The sequence below is a fragment of the Teleopsis dalmanni genome, chromosome 1 (assembly GCF_002237135.1).
Source record: "Teleopsis dalmanni isolate 2A chromosome 1, ASM223713v2, whole genome shotgun sequence".
Lineage (NCBI taxonomy): Eukaryota > Metazoa > Arthropoda > Insecta > Diptera > Diopsidae > Teleopsis > Teleopsis dalmanni.
In genome coordinates, this window is record NC_051846.1 from 182,042,604 (window position 1) to 182,064,414 (window position 21,811).

Sequence of the window (21,811 nt, forward strand, 5' to 3'; positions counted from 1 at the left end):
TATAAGAAAAATCTGAAAAACTTGGATAAGATTATTACTTGGTTTAGGGTCACTATAAGAATTGCCGAATATACTATAGCTCTCATATTAAGAAGCGATTAATAAGTACTATTAATACATGTCGTTGTAGCAAGATAAATTCACCATCCGAATAAGTTAAAAGAAATTAAAATATTTAATGTATTTAAATAATGTAATGTTGTCAGTAAAAATCAATTTCATTTTTATTGGTAACCCACCAATTGGGATTAGTGCAAAAAATTCTATATACATTTTTTGCAATTGCAATAAGTCAACTTTTGGTGGTGCATAAGCCCAATGGCACCAAACATTTATATCGAAACATTGGACATATAATAACATTAAAATTTTAAAATATATGTAGGAATATGTTTTACAAAAAGCGGTACCGCTGGTATACAAATCTGTACAGATGAGTATGTAATGCAATTCTATTGACAATTAACTGTTATACCTACGGCCGCTATGAATTGTGATGGTCCTCGAATATTTACCTTCTTGGGAAAATTTAAATATTTTGTCAATGTGCGACTCTAAATCTCATACAACTCAGAAATTTCAACAAATATGCTGTGGATGCTTTATGAAAAATTTCAATTCCGGTGGATATATCTAATAGGTTTGAGATCGGACGTAGTTGTTCAAAATTTTTCGATTTCGAATTGGTTTATATTAACCTATATAAGCCACAGGAACTAAGATTGCAGTTTATTTTTATTAACAAGGCTTACCAAAGCGTTAAAACAACAAAGTGGAAAAGAAGAATAAGTAGCAATCGTGATATCGAAAGGTCTAACGATCTACAGGTATTCAAGCATTTAAACTATAAAAATAAGTAAAAATTATAAAAAAAAACATTATGTTACTCAATTACTATCATTATATTGTACTAAATATAGTGCAATACTATTATTTATATTATGAATTTAAATAGGGTTAGGATGATTTCAATGTACCTGTCAGTCTATCCAATACTTGGATAGACGATATATCGTCTTATCGTCTTTTTTGTCGTTACCTGACAAGTGGTGATCGTTTTACCACATAAAAATTTGTAAATATGCATATATTAAACATATAATAAACATATATTTGTTCCCAATATATTAAACTTTCATAATATAATATATTTTAATCAAAAGTCCAACAAATATCTTATCCACTTATGACGTCGTAATACCTTTATACCGTATAACACTTTTTAAATTCTAAGCTATCTGTAGTTTTTTTTAGTTACAAGATAAAAAGTATTAAAGATATACCGCTTTATGTATATGAACTATCTATTTATTTACAAGATTTCTCTGTTAAGAAGCAAAAAATCAAGTAATTGGCATAATAGTGAAATATCAGTCTTATAGAGGAATTGTTGTCAGATCGCTTAAAGACTAATGCCGCAGGTATGAAAAACATTGACTTTATTTATTTACTATATTAATAATAGATGCTGTCCTGTTAGATTAGAACTTTTCTATGGTTTTTGAGACACATGTGATCTATGTAATAATTTTTGTATATTGAAAACTTCCCTCAGAAAAATTAATGAGTCAAAATAGCAGGTTATTTAAATAAAATAACTATAAATAAAGTTTCGGTCAATATTTATTTTACGGCTTTTACTTAAAGAAAAAGTTTTTCCATAGAATTCAGGACATTAATGGATCACTATTACAAGATCCCTCTTTATATAATGAGATATTAGTTTTGTTATATTTTTAGATGAGCCCATTATTCCATATGCCCCTTTAGCTACACCCGTGACCTTATCAATAAATTTCGATAATTGTTGAAGAACCTGATGATACTCTATTAAATATTGTAGAGCCAAAATATGATATTATCTATTAAATAGATCGATTATTAATAGCAAATATTTAAAATGAAATAATTTTAAGATAATTTGAACAATATTTTTACTTGATTTCTTAAAAATGAACTTGTCTATAAATTATTTCTTCACAGTCAACAAAGAAGTTCATTCTTTTGAATCACTTTGTAAATGTTGAAATGTGAAAGAATTCTTATTTATTTTCTTATGCCAATATTTATCAATTCCTAATCAGCTAATAAATGCTAAGTAATCTATATTTTTCAGAATTCCCGTCAAGATATTAATAATTATCAATTGCAATTTATTCTGTAAAGCGAGCTTTGCTATTCATTTTTTTATAGTACTTTTATGTGAGGAAAATATCTTTGGGTAAATAAAATAAATACATAAAATTTTTACAGGTTATTTTTGTTACCTCAACAATCAAAAGAATTCTTTCCCTTTTTTCGGAATACAACAAAAAGTATATATGATTCATATATCAAATACATGAGGATTTCTTCATGAGTAAGTCAAAGTTATCAAAAATTGATACTATAGTAAAAAAAGTTCCCCCTTCAATGATAAAAAACATAGAGTCCAAAGTAGAAAACACAATAAATTCTATTAAGATGCACTGACAGCATGGAACGTATGAACTGCTATGACATCTTGATATCTTCATGTCGAGATAAAGACCAAGAGTGGAGCATATTTTCTTTGTTTCCTAAGATACTCATATGAGTCTTCTTGCTCTATTATACGCTACTCTCATTTCGTAGCATATGTCTGAGTTCTTAATAAAATTGTATACGGCTTCTTTTTTATTTTATTTTATTTTTTCAGTCATTTATATTATTTCATATATGTTACGAAGTTAAAAAAATTTACTTAAAATATCTTCATATATAGGGTGCATCCATGACCAAAACTAATAGTTAAAAACGAATTCGCTTTTATCAAAATGAAAATATTTCTCTTCTTATAATTGTAAAATTTTAATGGTAAAAAGTCAGTATTACAAAAAAAGACCCCGATGCAGCCAACCGCAGTAAAAGTGCATCAAGAAGCAGTTGCATCTTAACCTTCATTATTAAACTATATGAAGCACGAAGCTGTCAGGTGACTGCCGGATCTTAGCTGCCTTTAGGAAAAGCGGGAAAAGGCGCGCTCATTACTTTTCTAGGTAGGTTGTTTTATTTTGTTCTTCGCTTGAAAGGACACGTGCCCTTATCGAACTCAGCGTTGATGGATCTGCTATTAAAAAATAGAACAATATTATTCTTTTATAACGTGATGAACACAGATGACATTTAATTTCTTTTGTTATATAGTCTTACTTTAAACTTATGTTACACCTTCATACACTCGCCAGTGGCGGTTTAAATAACTTCAAAAAAAAATTTGATTTAATTTTTATATTCTTTATATTGTTATTAAGATTATAAAGAAGTTTATTTGTAATATAGTATGATAGATCATAAAGTACAATGAGCCTTCTATTTCATTTTCTCTTCTTCTTTGCTTGATCAAACGCGAGTTAGTGTCTAAAGCAGTTTTACTCAATAGAGTCTGTGACTATTTAGATGATCCACTTTGATAAGAGCTTCGTTGAATTCTGATAATAAGTTATGCAGATGATTTTATAGAAGTATGCTTCAAAGCCCAGCATATCTTTCTGCTATTAATATAATAATAAATATATTATTTCTAATTATCTTAAATGTATAATCATGTATATATTATATAAACATATAATCTTAAATAAAAAATTAGCTATTTAATTTATTTAATTGATACGTTATAAATTGTTATTTATTGTATATACGAGTACATTATTTTTTTCTTCTTTTATCAGTTTTTAGTTAATTCAGTTTAGTTTTTTAAAAATAAAAACTATTAAAATAAATCACGTGATCTTAATCAAATCAAATCAAATAAAGTCTTAAACTTAGTTAAACTCAATGCCATCTTAACGATCATTTGCTATATATTTACTGGCACATTATTTATCAAACAAACTCCGCCAAAACACCTATAACATTCAGTATACGTGCTCAGAAATACTATGGACTGAAAAACTCTTCACAAGGAATATGTTAGAAATATTCAATACAGTGCTTCGACTTATAACTAAATAAAGAAGTGATATAGAGCATAAGAGAAAAGCTTAATAATATAACAGAAAAGACATTTACCAATTTAGCCTTATTTAATAATCGTCTGCAGTACTTTTTGGCTATATCTACAGCTGATATCTGCTATGTTAAATATAATTTCAGTATTTACTTTTAAAATTATTCTTAATGAAATATTCTATTGTTAGACCTTTTAAAATACTTAAAGTGATAATATATTTGCTATATTTCACATTCGATAAAATTAAAATATATCTATACTTCTTGGTTTATTAAAAATTTCCAGATCACATAAAACTACTTAATCGCTTATCTTACAGACTGATTTCTCTTCAAAATAAATATTAGCAGTTCTATAAATTTCATAACTAAATAGGTTTAATTAAAATTTTTTATTAAGCTATTTATTCAATATTTTGCAAATTCACAAATAATAATATATCGTCAAAAATATATATATATAAAATATGTTTTAATAAAATATTTTCGAATGGATTGCTTTGCGAGATATAAGGCTTCAAAATGTTCGAGAATAACTTTATAATAAATATTAATAAATTTTTTATAAAACTTGATGAATATCTGTACACAATGTAAAGATATAATACAAAAATATAGTTATTTTATTTGAATATGATATAAGAAATTTGTTAATTAATAGATTTGTCTCTAGCAGAACTAATAATAATATATTATAATCAGATTTTGTTAAAATTATATATGCCCTATAAAGATCAAAAAATTAGTGACTGCTAAATATGAAGAATCAGAACTATGTATATACTATGATATTTTTCCAACACAAGTAAATTTTTAACCTTTTCACACTTCCCAACAGGTCAGCTAAATTTCAATAAATTAAATTAATTTTTGTCCTTGTCTTTTCCTTGCTATTCGAATCCATCTAACTTTTAAATAATATTTTACTTTTTCGCCATTCAGCATTCTAAAACACTGGAATTACTATATATACGTATATTGTTAATAATTTTAACTCCAAAAAATGTGAGAAACCCGCCACTGTGTGTTAAGGAAGTTTACTATAAACTTCTTTTGACATATGAAGTTGTGTGCAATTAACTCGTGTTAGATTTTTGACGAATAAAAACTGGCATACTTAGCATACTAATGCAGGTACATCGGGGTAGATTCGGTAACCTAATTCCTTACGAAATGCTTGAGTGAATCATTTGATTTCATCAATGCAACCACGTTCGTCTTGACACATGCGACAGTTTTGACACATATGGTTTGAATATCTAAAATTTTGGAGGGAAAATTACTCATTTTTGTTAAGATAAATAGATAATCAAATTTTAGTATTTATTATTAAATTATGTTCTTTTATTCTAAATAATAATTTGTATTGTACTAATGGAGAGAGACACACTCTATTAGAAGCAAATAGGTATGTCATCAAAAATTTGGCTTAGGAACTAGTAGGTGGTCAAAAAGTAAGTGTCTTAATAATAATACATATGTATTAAGATAATGAATGTTTAGATGTAATGTAAGTATTTAATTATTTATTGTCAACATAGTTCAATGTTTGGAGCATTGTTTGGCTATGTTTTTGTAATAAAAAAATATGAAAAAAAAGCTTTCTATCCGTGGGTATAATTTTTCCTACTGAAGGTCTTAACATGTCGCATATGTGCTACATTTTCGTCTCTGGGCGCATATGCTTATCGCAATTTTTAACGTATTTTTTCCTTAATCGGTAATAAACCCAGAAACTTGTTAAGCTTCGTTGAGCATTTATAGTGTTCATTTATGAGACTGGGAAAAATTAGAAGAACTCATAAAGTTCATATCAGCCACAACAAATTATTTGCATAGAAATAGAAAATAAAGAAAATTTGAAAAAAGCTTGGGAAAACTCTATTAATTACATGCGGGTGATAAAAAGTCCTGATTCTACGATAAACTAAATGACAAATTATTTAGCAATAAAATTAATTTTAAACGAACGTGTGAAAAAACTAAAGAGAAGTTAGTGGAAGTTCTGAAACTAAACACAATTTTTTAAAAATAATTTCTTATAAATTATCTCTATAACTCTTTATAATGGTAGAATCTAAGACTGAACTTTTGAAAAATTAAACAAAACCATAAACATATATCAAAAGCATTTAATAAATAAATGAAGTAAATTAACTTAAGACAAACAAATAAATTAAATAAATAAACAAAAAAATTCTAATTTTTTTAAATTAATTATGATCCTACACGTAGATTGACACGTTTCCGTTTGCCATATTTGCCGCTCTGGTGTACTGTGCCAGCATCACGCCCAAATATATTCCAGAATGGACGCGGTGTTGTGCTTGGTGGTGTCTTATTAATGATAATGCAGTTTACGTCATTGTCATTGGAACCACCAGTTTGAGTTGTGGTAAATGTTTTAGTAAAAGTATTAGTTCCCTTATCGATGTTTTCTAAATTGTTGTTCTTTCTGCGGTTAATATCCCTGTTGGAGAGATTTGCATTGTAACGGTGATTGAAGTTAGATTGGAAACGGTCTTTTTTCCTGTTATCATAATTTGGTCGTCTTGTTGGACGGCGTTTTCTATACACTTGAGGACGTCTCTTATTTTGATTCTGTATGCGTTTCCTATTGTTTGTCACCTTCTTGATTGGTTTATTTTGTTCAATTGGTTTACTTGGTCTGCTTGGACGACGTTTATTCACAATAGTTTGTGGTCGCCTTGTTGGCTTTGTTTTCTTATTCGTTACTTTTTTCTTTCCACCCGTTTTAGTTGGTCTCTTCTTATTTTTCTTACTTTTCTTTCCTTTTTTACTTTTCTTGCTTTTTTTACCTTTCTTGCTTTTCTTTTTCTTACCTTTTATTGGTCTCTTATTTGCATCAGCATTGTTATCATCAACACCAGTTGACCAAATGGCCGTTGTGCTTATTGGACTAAGCTCTTCTTCATAATTTAATGCATGATCATCACCATCATCATAATCGTCGTATTCATATTTTTCAACATCACCTTCATTTGGTGGCACATATTCGAAAACAGCATGTGTTTCTGGATTAACTTTAGGAGGTTTATTGGAATGTACGATCACAATACCATTTGTACTACTCATTGAAGGTCCTGCATTTACTGCGTTTACTGCACTTACTGCATTTACAGCGCTTACCGCATTCGCATCTTCTGTTCCTACAATAATGCCACCATTTTGTTGCAAAATTAAAGGTAAGTGTACGTCTTCTTCCTCATCATCATCTTCTTCATTATCATTGTTTTCATCAGATTCAGAAGCTTGTTGTAAAATTGCAATATGTGCAATTTCATCATCACCATTTTCCATATCATCCTCGTTATCATCTTCATCTTCAGCATCTACCGCTGTATCAGTATTAACAGCGGTTGCTGGTGTTACCAACGCCCATGTATCTGACAATCCCTTCTTGAGTGTATGGATTTGATTCTCATTGACTGATTCGTCTGAAGCTGGTTCTGAAGCAGGAGCAGAATTTCTCTTACGTCTAGTAACCACACATTGTCTTCGGCCGCTATTCACTTGACGACCTTCAATGTTAAATCTCTTTACTTCATATTCATCACCATTCTCATCGACTTCAATTGAAGTTTCAGCTGAAGGAAATAAAAATGAAAAGAATTTTATTAAATATAATTGAGAAAAATTGGCATAAGGTTTATATACGTATTATGTATTTATCTATTATGCTATATATGGGTGCTATAAATACTAAAGTTGAATAAGTTATGATGTTTACTATTACTGATTCCAATTAAGATATTTCTCTACAAATTTTATATTATATAAATGTCTAATAAAAAGTTACGAAGCAGTACACATATAGTAGCAATGAATCATATACGAGTACATATACAAGTATCCAATATGACATTGAAGGCACATAGTCCAAATACACAATATTCCAAATTTTTAACGTAGCTATCATATACTTAGTGGTTGTTACGTAGTTAACAATAAATCTTATATCTCTCTAGTTCCCACCCTGAGAGACTAAAAGTATATTGCTTATCGATTTCGAATTTGAATTAGATAACGCTAGTTTAGGTAATTCAACAGATAATTTTTTTTTTAAATCTACATAAGAGCATTTGAGTCGGGAAAATTAAATGTACTCCGGGTTTGTGACTTAAACCACGGATCTACGATTCTAATTTGACTGGGTTCAATTCCTAACAAATTCTGCCAAGGACCAGTATTGAGAGGTATTTGGCGATATCCGAAACAGTTGTATTGGGAGTACAAATTTTACTTGATATGAACAGTATTTTCGAATCATCCTTTTCTAAGCGAAATGAATTTCTTGTCATATAATATAAAATTTTAAATTAAGTTTATTAAGCTATTGTATTATAGCATCCGTAGATTAAGTTGCGGATATTATTAACTGCAAAAATTATTAAATCATTAGAAGCGGATATACTTCATTGGCAATAAAATGTGGATCTTATTAATAAATATATCTATAGTATCCATTGCACAACTATATAAAACTGAGTAGAAAAAAATTAATGAAACTAACGAAATTTAATAAAATAAATGATATCCTATGTAGTACACAAATAATAATTTTAGACCATTATATATACATAAAACAATATGATAGGATATGCTTCTTTCTTCATTTGTTAGAAATATTGAGACAGATTTGTAATATAATAATAAAAATTATTATATGTGATTTCCATATCTTCAACTGTTCTGGCAATTCAAGTGATTAGATTAAATCAATAAAATATCCCTACTAATGGAACTATTATCTTATGTGCAGACGTATCAATGGGTTATGAACGGCTACTGTATTACCAGAAGATCAGAGGCAAAAAGAGAATTTCAACTTTCACTGGTTTGCTTTTTCGCTGCTTAACACTCGCTAGAAGGCGTTTCTTCACTCTAAAGTCTTCAGTTTCTCTCTGATATCACTTGGATAAGCATTTCAGACTTTATCGTCTTTATTGAGATAACGAAATGTCTTCTTAGTTCGTAAAGGAATATTTTTATTTCACCTGGTTATAATTAATAGCCCGAAATAACAAACTGTGGTATCACAATAATCCCACTTAAAGCCTGAGGATGAGCGCAACTCTTTCCAAAAGGATTGTCTCTAACATTTAACATCTACGGATCTACTTTAGTTATACTATAATTTGAAAATATATACTTTTAGCTTAGGTATAATAAAATTACCGAATTATTTTTCATAATTATTAACCAAAAAATTATCTTTGGTTTATATTATCCCAATCTTTTTCTTATTGGGATTTCTATTCTTATGTGAACAATATTTCTAAAATATGACATGGATAGAGCCAATTTCATATCTCTTTATGAAGCTTGAAATTTGGAACTCTATATTGATAATTCTATATTACTGAAATGTTATGTATTATGTGTCTTAGTCACATGGGAAATATATTTTAGAATAGTAATAAATAATTGAAGTTTATTTTCCAACGAAAGTCTTGACTGGACTTAAGTGATTGCATTCTAGCGAATAAAAAAGTTATGTGTTGATAATCCTACGAAGGTCTTAACTAAACTTAACTGGTTCCACTCTATAGAGCAAAAAACTTATGTGTTGTTCATTTTTAGTTCATAGTCACTTATGTTTTCAAGGTTCGAGCATATAGATGATATGAGACATGTTTGAGAGGGTTTTATTTCTTGATGGATGTCAAACTAAAATGTTACAGCTTGAGTTTTATCTGGACTTTCTAAGCCAGGATCAAGTAGCACTCACTAACTCTATTTTAAAAATACTCTTATACCTCCTCATCAAAGGAGATTGGAAATTTTAGTAACTAATAGCTAATTATCAAATTTGATCTGGCTTTCTTTTATAATAATTTTGTAATATTAAAAGCATTTATAGTGACATGCTGTAAAATATAATTTATTGTATTCGATTAATTAATGTTTCGTGTCGAATCAAGTTTTATACATACTCATGTATAGTATATTTTCACGATTAATATATTTTTATTTTTTATTAAGGATTAAGTATTAAGTGATCATTTATCATATATCATTTATTATAAATTAAACTGCAATACACAAATGTATTTATTCCAATCAAGAACTTTTCATTGTATATATATGTATTGTAGATATTTTTAAGCGTCAACGATTTAACATCTTTTATAACAACTTTATTCAAATAAATATTTTATATAATAAATGTGAAATATATATTTAACAGAATCTCACTAAGTCCTTTTATTTGATTTTATAAAATTTGAAAGGACTTTCGCTTTTTATTGCAATTTCATCATAATTACATGAAATTTTTTATAATGATTCAAATATATTTTTAACAAAACTTCACTTAGTCCTCTACTTCAATTTTATAAAATTTGGAAGGACTTTCGATTTTATTATTTATTAACTTATCCTTTTTATTACATTTGACTAAAACCACGATGAAGCACAAAAGAAATAGAAAGCACAGTTTTTGCCTCATCTTTCGAACTCTTACAGAGACAAAATATAATTAGAAACTAAAGCCAACGAAATCTGTGACTTACTTTTATAAGTTCGCCACTGCGAAGATGTTTTTTTTTTAATCGCTAACTAACTAATCAAAAAAAAAAATTTATTAAAAAATTGATACATCCAAAAGCGAACTGTATTTGTTGCCAAACAAAAGAACATCATTAATTATTCATAATCACGCATGATTTCACTAATAGACAAAAGATTTGCATATTCGTATCAGAAGAAGAAATGAAGAAGACACACACAAGATACTTAGTACGAATCTTCTATCGAAGAAGCGAATTCTTCTTCTCGCAATAATCAAAGATAACTGGTTTGTCCAAATTTGCGTAATTGGGTTAATGGCATGAGTCCGTATTTTAATATTAAGTTCATTCCCATTTCACTATCGCCCATGCGTCGTCGCTTTTCGATGAAACGAAATTGAATTGCTCTCGGTCATATGTGAGTAATCTGATTGACCTGGCTGAGTTGGCTGAGTTGGCTGAGTTAGCAAAGGTGGCTAAGTTGTCTAAGTTAGCTGTGTTGGCTGTGCTAAGCGAACCACAAGAACTCTTCGTGGAATTTAGGTTTTCGATTAATTATTCGCAATTTGTATGTAAATTTTATAGAAGAAAGTTAAAATATGATTTTAAATATAATTTTAGGAAAAAGTCATTTGAATCTCAAAAAAAATAATTCTTTTATGGTATATTTAAAATATTTTCTATTTTTTTGTTGATGTGATTCAAGTATTTCTTATTTCCCATATTCGCTTTTCGACACAATTTAGACACTTTCCGAGATGTTGTCTAACTTCGGGAAGGTCAAAGTTTTTTACTATTCCATTTCAAATATTTACTTCTAAATATTTTGCAAAATTTAGTAATTATTTTATATTGTGCTATATTATATTATATTTATTTGTTTTTCTTTTTTTTTTTTTGAGATTATTTATGATTTTTTATCATATATATTACAATGTTATTATATTACTTTACTTTTATAATTCAGTAATTTCAAATTTATTTTTATTTTTTAATTTAATTTTATTTTGTTTAATTGTATATTGCTATATTTGTTTTTAATCATTTTTACTGTTTTTTAATTATAAAAGAATTATTAAATTTTTTAATTTGTTGATATTAATATTGCAATTTTTGAAATTATAAGAATGTTAACAATTATTATTTATTTTATTAGAAAAAAAATAATACATTCATATTTTTATAGTATAGTTTAATTTTTTATTAACTATATTATTATTTATATGATTTTTATATATTATACTTTTTTTTTATTTTTATTTTATGTAATTTTGTATTATTTTAATTATATGTTTTTATTTGTAATTTACATTACTTTTTGATTTCAATACGTATATTATTTTATTTTATAAAATAATATGAAATAATATTATTTTATATTAAAATAATATATATAAAAATATACGTATATTTTATTTTCATTTTAATAGATATATTTTCTTTACTGGTTTTTATAAATATTAAATTTCATATTTCAGTCTTTTTTAATTTGTTTTTTTTTTTTCAACACATTATTTATTCATTATTATTTAGTTTTGTTTTTAAAATTTTCTAGTTTTTATTTAAATTAATCAAATTTTAAATAAATTAATTTAATTTAACTTTATTATTGTTGATTTTATTTCATTTGTTTCTTTTTATTGGATTTCAATTTTTTTTTATAGTTTTGTTATATATTGACTCTTCCTTTATTTATTATTTATTATCATTTTATTTATTGCAAAGTTCTTATTATTTGATTTATTTAGTTCATTGTTTATAATATTATTTTATTTAGTTTTAATTTTTATTAGTAAATATATATCATTATATTTTTTTTGTTTTGAATTATTTTATTTTATTTTAATGAATTTATTTTTTTCACTTCTCATATTATACTTCATTATGCCTCAAGACTTTGTAGGCATCGCCAGGAATCGGGGCAGTGCGATGAGGGGATTATGAACAACCCATTTTTCTTTTAAAAACTACCGATTAAAAAAGATTATTCGAATGCTTAATAATTCTACATCACAAAAACACCATTGCATTTAAATCGGAACTCTGGTTTCAATTGCTACACCCGACTTTGTGCACATGTACCTTCCTACAGATCAGGACCAGGCATACTGATCGGTATTGATCTAATATATTTATGTAGAATCTTAACAAATGAGCTTTTTTGTATTATAAAATATTACATCTAGTAAACATTTAATGAAAGATAAGAAGCCCTCGTACCTTCCTACAGATCAGGACCAGACATACTGATCGGTATTGATCTAATATAATTATGTAGAATATTAACATACATATGAGCTTTTTTGTATTATAAAATATTACATCTAGTATACATTTAATGAAAGATAAGAAGCCCTCGTTTCATATTTCTACTTTGACTAAATCCATCCTATTTTTTATTTTATATTATGTTATTAGATTTACTCGTTTTTGTTTTTTTTTGTAGTATTTTACTATATGTTCTCTATTCATGAAAGTTCAAATTTAAAATTTAAGACCTAAAAAAGATTCCGTTTAAATTCTGTTGGACTATTTTTTTTTGGGTTTGTAAAACTAAACGTTAGAAAGGGTATTTAAGAAACCACACTATAAGTTTATCGTGAATTCAGGCGCCATTAGATGTAGTGATATTAGATGCCATTAGCTTGGTACTTATCTGAAAAGATATAAATTTTTATTGAAGTTACAACTCCTAGTTCTCAGATCTAGGCAACCGAACAAGCATCAAAACAAATATAAATAAATTCAGATTTTATTGGCTTTGATCTGTTAGGAATTTAAAGACTCCTAAATTTATTAAGATTAACTTTTTAACCTATTGTAAAGTTCGTGTAGGTAGTCAGTAATATATGTAATGACAAGAGTGTGATTTAAACTGAATTCTGGATAATATTAGTTAAAAGTCTGAGAGTTCAACATTTGGTAGTCCTCTTTTAGTTATCACTTATTAGTTAGATAACTTAAACATCAAATAAATCATTTGAGTTAAGCACCGTCTTTTATTGAAGGTTTGTGTGTTATTATAAACAAGTATAGAGATTTTTAATTAAAACTTTAAACAGTTTTTAAGCCAATGTAAGTTAAGATATAAAATCTTTCTTCATATGGATTTCTTGTTTTGCATACTAAAATCCGAGAATCTTAGAAATATAATTTTTATCGCATGCCTTTATGTTATTACATAGCTAATTTTATGTATGAAAATTTATGTACTTAGAGACCATACAAGAAAGTATCTATTAAGTGAAGTGCCCCACGATCTTAAAAGCAAACCTTTTACGCACGAACTCAGCGATACTGCACTGAGGCAGTGCCATCCATTGCATTCTAATGAAGAGCAATAAATTTCCCAGAAGTCATGCATCCGTCCAGGCGACGAAACCTTTTCAATAATGATCACAAGAAAGAAGAGAGAATGAGAAGAGAGAGACACATGAAAGACATGAAAAATGTTTAAGAAAGAATTATCAAAGATCGATTGGCATTTACTGCAGACCAAGGAGAAATGCTGCTGTTGCTGTTGAATAATAATTTTAGATATTCGCATAAAAACCAATAAAATTAAATAAATGGAAGCGTTTATCTGTGCAGAGTAGAGTAGAGGCAAAGGCTTTTCACCATCCATGATGAACGAAGTACATATAAAATAATTTTATTATGAAGAAGGTGTCGTAAAGCTAACAAATCAACAATTTAAGAAAATTTAAAATATTTTTATATTTTAAATGAAATATTTATGTAATTGGTTTATTCACCAAAGACCTAAAAAATGTAGAATTAATATAATAAAACTTTTATAATAAAAGGTTTTTCTTATTAAAATAAGAAGTAAATAAATCTATTTAAAGTTCTTTTCCCCATTAATCTTTCCATTCTTATTTTGTATTGTTCAAAAAATAATATATTCTTGATGAAAATGAAAGATAGTTTTTTATCGTATATAATTATTTATGTTATATATCTTTCATTTTGGTCCAACAACTTTTGCCAACTTTCTGGGAGTAGCTTAATTTCGCACTCATAAACCTTTTGATCTTTGTTTACAAAAATCTGATCAAAGCAAAACCTTTGTGCCTTAGAATTTAAAAAAAAAGATCAAAAGATACTACTTCTGGAGAAAATCGTAGGGGTGCTAATATATTTTATTCAAAATTTTTGGTGAGTTACCAAGCAATAATAAGTTTTATCATCATCCGTGACTATACAGTCTATGTAGGACCTAAGCCTGTTTAATAACAGTCTTTCATTCTTCTCTGTTTTTTGCTTTTCTTTTCCAATTTCTTATATTCATCTCTTCTAAGTCCTGCCTCACACTGTGTTTCCATCGTTTTCTTGGTCGCCCTCTTCTTCTGCTGGTTGCTACTTCGTTTTCATAAATATTAAGCGATACTCTCATATCCGGCATTATAATTATTTTTATAATAATAATAATTTAACAATGTAATGTAATATAATATTTAATATAATAAAATTTAATATAATATAATAATTTAATTATACATCTAAACCTTAAGATATTAGTGTTCTGAAGATTATACTAACTTTTATACTAGTTTGGTAACTCTTCAAAAATTTGGGATAAAAGTTATAAGCACACCCACCCAATCAAACCTTAACCAACTGATGATAATAGAATTCAGAATTGATTATAATATTATTTGGTAAAAACTAAAATAAAACTTCAAGGTGAACCTCCAACAAATAGGTAATATAACGTTTTTTAATAAATATCGGCTTTAAGTCGATTCATCTTTTTATTACGTGATCTATTCTGCTCAACATTATTATACTCAGTGATGATTTGGACGAAAAATAGATAATTTTTTGACGTTTAAGAAAGAAAGTGTTAGAAAGTGTAAGAACATGTGAAATCCATATATCTACTTTTCAAATTTAATCAAGAATTTTCATGTGCTCATGAATGTTCGACTTCGGTAAATTCAAACACTCAGCTTTCTCATGAAAGTTTTTGTCAAACAATATCTTTATTTTAGACTTTTTAGTTCTAACTGGTCTTTCGAAATGTAGGATAAGTCATTAAAGTAAATGGCACGATACTGTTTGGTATTGATCCGTACGGATCGGCACAATTTTCAACCTAGTTTGGAATTATTAGTATTTTTTCAATATATTTTTTAAATACAATAAGTTAAATACTTCTTGATATATACAACTAGTTTAGATAAGTTCAATGTTGTGATTTTAGAGACCTACTAAGACTTTTTGATCTATTGCGTTGCTGTATATACCTCGAAGGATTTAAATTTTAATTTCAAAGTTTAATAACGACAAAAATGCTCTTCTAGAAAAACGATGGCAACTAGCTTCTAAAATAAGACTCCAAAACTCATTCTAGATGGCAAGACTTTAGTTTGTTTCGCTACAATCCTCTTGGACCTAAGACTTTATCATATTTAATACACATTGCGGATATGGTGAACAATCACAAAGCAAATATCAAGTACTATTCTATCCTTTTCATAGGTCCAACAAAAGTTATTAGAGACTATGTGAAATCTACTAGCATGGTGTCCGACTTGTTAGCCATGAGCAAATCTTTCATAAGACAGATATCTTTGCAGAGCATCTTAATTGGTAAATATTACTGATGTCAAAGCAGATGTAAAACACTCTCTTTCATGCACCTGTGGCAAGAATTACTGAATGGAATGAATCAATCCACTAGTATGGTTTTCGAACCGCAGATTGATATAGTAAATATCATTATAAAAGAACAATGACGTGTATACAAAACTTTAAAGTTTTTTAGTATGTAATTTATTAAAGATCAGCGGCCTTTCTTGATAATATCTTTCCGTGTCAATTCAATGAGATCACTATATTTCTTCCTTTTTAATAGGGTCCAACGGGAGTACTGATATTTGGATATCATAGATGTTTATTATCTTGCTTTTAGCTATACTATACATATATTTAACTTATTAATCTATGTATTCTCTATCCGTCACTATGACATTTGGATATCACCTTCAATACCTTTCGTTTGTTATTAAGTCGACAACTCTTATACCAGTCACACTGTCGCTTAAGGATATATAAAAAATCAACAAACAAATGTAATAAATTCAAATAAAATAACAAAAACCATTGTTGGCCATTTACGTCTGCAGTTCAAAAGAATGCAAATAAAGAAATCATTTGACTCCGTTCGTTTCAAATGCATCTTACAACTCCCTGAGTTTTTATTTCTTTTGCGATTCACATGCAATTTTTAGTACGATGGCTTCAAATATCACGACTTTACGAGTAGTTTTAATCAAATTAGGGTATGGAATGCTACATGATTCTTCTTACATGGCTCTCTGGTTGGCCTCTTGGCTGGCTTTCTCCTACTGAACTGACCGTTGATTCTTGCGCGTTCATCATTGTTCGTCTCTTGCATACTTAATGTCATGTCTTGTTTTCTTGGACTCAAGCAGAGCTAATGGAGAGGCTTCATATACTGGTGCAGTCGGTAGTGAGGCTATGCAGCATTTGTCTCTATGCATGTAATATATGTAAAGTGCGTGTCTATTGATTTCCCTAAATGCAAATTAATCGTTTACAGTGCTTTCTTTAATGTAAAAAAATTAAGTTTACTTTATTTTTTGTAATATTATTCTTCATTTACAAAAAAAAAAAAAACTGTAAATACTTGTATGTTAATAAATTTGCTGATATTTAATAAAAATATTTTCTCATTATTTTACGTTATCTTTTGAATTTTAATTTTATATATTTTAGTTAAACACTTTAATGACGATCATAATTCGCAATTAATGTCAAAACTTATTGGTCGTGTAGATTTTTTTGAGTATAAAACGAATTGTTAAAACTGTCATAAATAATGTTAATAAGGTTAATTTTATTTAACTATTTTATTTTATTTTCTTGTAAATAATTTTATTTCTTCTAAATAATTTTATTTCATTTCTTAAATCAAGACAACCAAATCCTAATCAAAATATTTCAGTTAGAATTTTTTTTGAAATTTAATTCTAAGATTGAACTTGAAAACAGGGTTGTTATTTCTTTTACTTACAGCCTAGTACTAACATCCAGGGTTAAGTTAGGCTAGGTTGGAGTGGCGGTCTTTTCTTGTACCACAGTAATAGCGTTGGTTTATGAAAAATTATGTTAGTATTGCTGGCCCTATGGAGTGAGAGAATTTTCTCTGCGGAGGTTAGCTCCGAAGGTAGGTTCAACTGAAGTTGAATCTTTGGTACTTCCAGTTTAAAAAAAAAATTATTTACTAACAATTAAATACAAGAAATATTTTCAAAAGACCACGGTCTTTTTTTAATTATTGAATTAATTAATAAATAATAAAATTTTATTGTTGTGATTTACTACTGTTAAAACTACCTCTCTATAAAAATAAAAACTTAACCTAACTTAACCTACAATACTCAATAAGAATGTGAAGAGGAAACAGCGCTTCATCTCATGTGTCAGTGTCCATCCCTTGCAAGGAGTAGATGTAAAATGTTAGGGATTTCTTTTCTTATCAACCTGACCAAAGTGTTATCTTGCAAAACTAGTGACTTAGCCAAGTTGATAGAACTATCAGGTGGGTTCAACTTTACCAAATGGTAAAGGTATATATGAGTTTTTACCTTTTCAGCGTTGTTTGTACGCTGACCTCTAATCTATGTATGAACGAAAGCGAATCTCCTGGTACTACATAAGCATTATCCATAGGTACACAGTCCATGTAGGACCTAAGTTTATTTTACGACATTCCTTCATTCTTCTTTAATTTTGGCTTTTATCCTTCAGTTGTTGACATTCATATCTTTCAGATTTTGTCGAAAATTGTCAATGCATCTCTTCTTGGTCTTCCTTTACTTCTCGTTGTTCTAAGTTCACTCTTGAAGATTCTGTCTGCTGCTCTTTCTTCTGGAGTCCGCACAATGTATCCTACCCACTTCAAGCGTTGCTTGTTTATTTGCTTGATTATTGTAGCACCTTCCATCAATTGATCGAGTTCATCATTATATCTAACGCACGTGCTACTACAATGGGCTATTTTTTGAACACAAGTGGGCTTTGGGTTCAAGGCCGCCACTCCAATCTAACCTAACCTATTGGGACTTCGTAACAGTCAAATCTAATTATTTTCTCTTTTTTATGAACATAATATTACACTTACGTATAATTTTGGTTTCGGTGCTAAAATTTCCAACTGGGTCACTTTTTTTAGTGACTGCGTTGTGTCTTAACTGACGTGAGGAAAACAAGTTTTTCTTTAAATCTTTGGATTGCAGTTTAGCTCTAATATTTCCATGCCTTATTGACGAGCATAAATCAGTGTAGAAAAACAACAACAAAGGTTGAGGTGTTGCATGTGTTGTTGTTGCTGTGGTTTGATTGGTGCATCTCAAATAAAATGCATTTCAAAAAATGGTTGTTTGTTATTATTAAATTGAATAAGAGTCAATAAATTCTAATAATATTAAAACAAATGATATAAAATAAAATAAAAAACAATAACAAATAGAATCATATAAATAAATATTAATTTTTAATAAAATTAAACTAAAAATTAACTTCACAATATTGAATAAACAAAAAGTTGCAGTTAAATGGAAAAAAATAAAATAAAATTAATAAAATATATAAAATTAATTATTTACCATCAACATCACCGTCCACTGTCGATTTTGACCCAAAAAATGCTGTCATCAAGGTAAAGAAACGGCTTCAAACTGATGCCCGTGATGATGGCTGTTAAAAAAAAATATTACCTCTGCGCATGCTCAATGAAATCCACGCGTTTTGCATAAAAAACATTTCAGATGCGTAACACGTAACGCCACAGAAATTGTTTCATCAAAACAAAGGCCCAAAGCACTGCGAAAGATTGGCTTTACCGCTAAAGTTGCTCTGTAAAATAAATGCTTTTAATTGAATATTCAGATAATTTGCAGTTTATTCAATAAATAAATGCAATTTTATGGAAAAAAAAAATTTAATTATAATCTGAAAATACGAGGTTAAAAAGGGATTCTCAAAACTATACATATCTTAGGAATAAAATTTTTATAACATTAATTAAGTGTTAATATCATATATTATAAATATATATTATTTTAATAATATAATACTAAAATAATAGATGAATTAAATGCCTTTAAAAAGTTTGAAAGAATTCCAAGGGGTTTACTTCTGAGATTTGACACCAACCATTTTTTGAAATGCATTTTATATGAGATGCACCAATCAAACCACAGCAACAACCTTGACCTCAGGGATTTACTTTTGGGATTGTGTATCAATTCCGCAACCTTCCTTAAGGTGAATTGGGTTATAATGAAGATAAATTATTGTTAAGTACCATATACACAGAAGCTTTTGCTCTCTTGTGCTTTGATATAAATTGTAACTTAGTGTTAAGAATTTGAATGTGAATAAAGTTAGTCTTTAAATACAATGACTCAATACACAACATAATTGGCGACGAGGATGGGATCCGAACCCACGCGTGCAAAGCTCATTGGATTCTAGAAGGTCGTATAACGGTGTCACATATACACTCTTATATCTTATATAACCGTAGTTCTGAAAATCACTTAGAGGTAGATCCGTAACGAAAAATTTTAGTTCACTTGCAGAAAACTTTCCATACATTTCAGTACTTTAAAACAAATCTTTATGTTATTAAAAAGTCACAATATATTAATAATAAATGTGTATATTTATAAATATACATACATCAGATTTGATAATACACGAGTTCAACCCTTGGTATTGCAGTCTCAAGAAATTATTTTCCAATAATTAATTATAAGAAATAAATCTAAGACAAGTGATGATGGGTCTTTTGGCCAATTTTGATGGCCAAAAATTCAATTAATTAATAATATAATAAATTCTTTTGTTCGAAATACCTCACTATTGAAAATAATATTTTATATTAAAAATTTAGTTTCTTTAGTCAAAACGGACGTTGAAATTCAATTATATATACTTAGATATAACTGTAGTTCTTGATTTTACTAAAAGGGTTAAAACCTCCTTCTCTTCGGTAAGTGTCTGGTATATGGAAAGAAATCTAATAACAAGAGTTCTGGGGAAATGCAACGATATTTACAAAATTGATCACACTTTCACTGCTAAAACAGATATCTATTTTGAGGTTATACCTACCCTAACCTATAAGAACTGCATTCCCAATTAAATTATTTTGGGCCATCGTTATTGCCTTTAAATATGTAACTACATTGCAAACATGCAAAATGTGGTTTTAAGCGTTATGACTCAAATAATTGACATCATAAAATAATTTTTATACCTAAGTTAACCTAGGAGAACTACGCTTTATGTCTCGGGTCCACCGTTATTGCTGTTAAAGAAAGTTTTTACCAACACTAAATTACTTTGGTTAGAAAATTTTAACTGAATTAAAATAAATAAAAAATCATCGGTGTTATTGCATACGGAGTTCTACATCGGATTACAATAAAATCACATCCTACTAATATTTATTTTGTATTCTTTTCATTAAAAATAAAATAAATTTCATTTTAAATAATTAATATGAATTTAATTTAATTAACATTAGAATTTAATTTAATTAATATTAAATTAAATTGACATTAATTTATCAGTTATTGAATGCAAAGTAATTACTAATATTTTTGTTTTTTGATACATAAATTATTTCATTTAATTATAAATAATTAAATAAATTCGACTTTAACGAGTGTTAAGAAATTAGTATATTTTGCAACCAAAATTCCAATGACTTTCAAACTAATATATTGCTTTATCGTATTATACGATCTTTGTGGCCTAGTATTGAAGATCGTATAATTACAAAACTAAAACACCGTAAGAATCAAAAATCGTAAAGTTAAAAAGGCGGTTGTTTAAATAAAATGAGGAAGTGCAAAATATTACATTAGAATTTTATACAACGCATCTACATCTACATCTTTTAATATTTATTTTTTTTAAGATTTAATTAAAAATGAACAATATCATTCATTTTAATCATGGATAATATAAAACTCTAATATAAAACAATACAAAAACTAGAGAAAACTGAATAATTTTGACGTTCAAAGTAGCCATACAATTATTACAGTATAAGGTCTTTGCAGACCTATTATAATTTGAAATAAACAGTTGAATATATATAAATAATTTTAATTTGGGACACATGAACACATATGAATATTTTTCTTAAATATAATTTGTAATTTAACGTAATTTTTAAGACGGATGTGACTATTATATTTAATAGAAATCAAAGATTTTATTATAGACAGTTTAAATTGTAAAAATTGTTAACGAACTTTGATGAA

General features: G+C 27.7%; 1 protein-coding gene across 1 annotated transcript; it reads right to left on the bottom strand.

The window, feature by feature from the left end:
- Positions 1–6,186: 6,186 nt before the first annotated feature.
- Positions 6,187–16,917, bottom strand: LOC119666850 (FK506-binding protein 4-like). The gene is made up of 2 exons (XM_038076130.1): positions 16,818–16,917; positions 6,187–7,577 (listed from the first exon to the last, which is right to left on the bottom strand). Exons 1-2 carry the CDS (start codon positions 16,915–16,917, stop codon positions 6,187–6,189), a joined length of 1,491 nt encoding a protein of 496 aa, XP_037932058.1.
- Between the last annotated feature and the right edge of the window lie 4,894 nt (positions 16,918–21,811).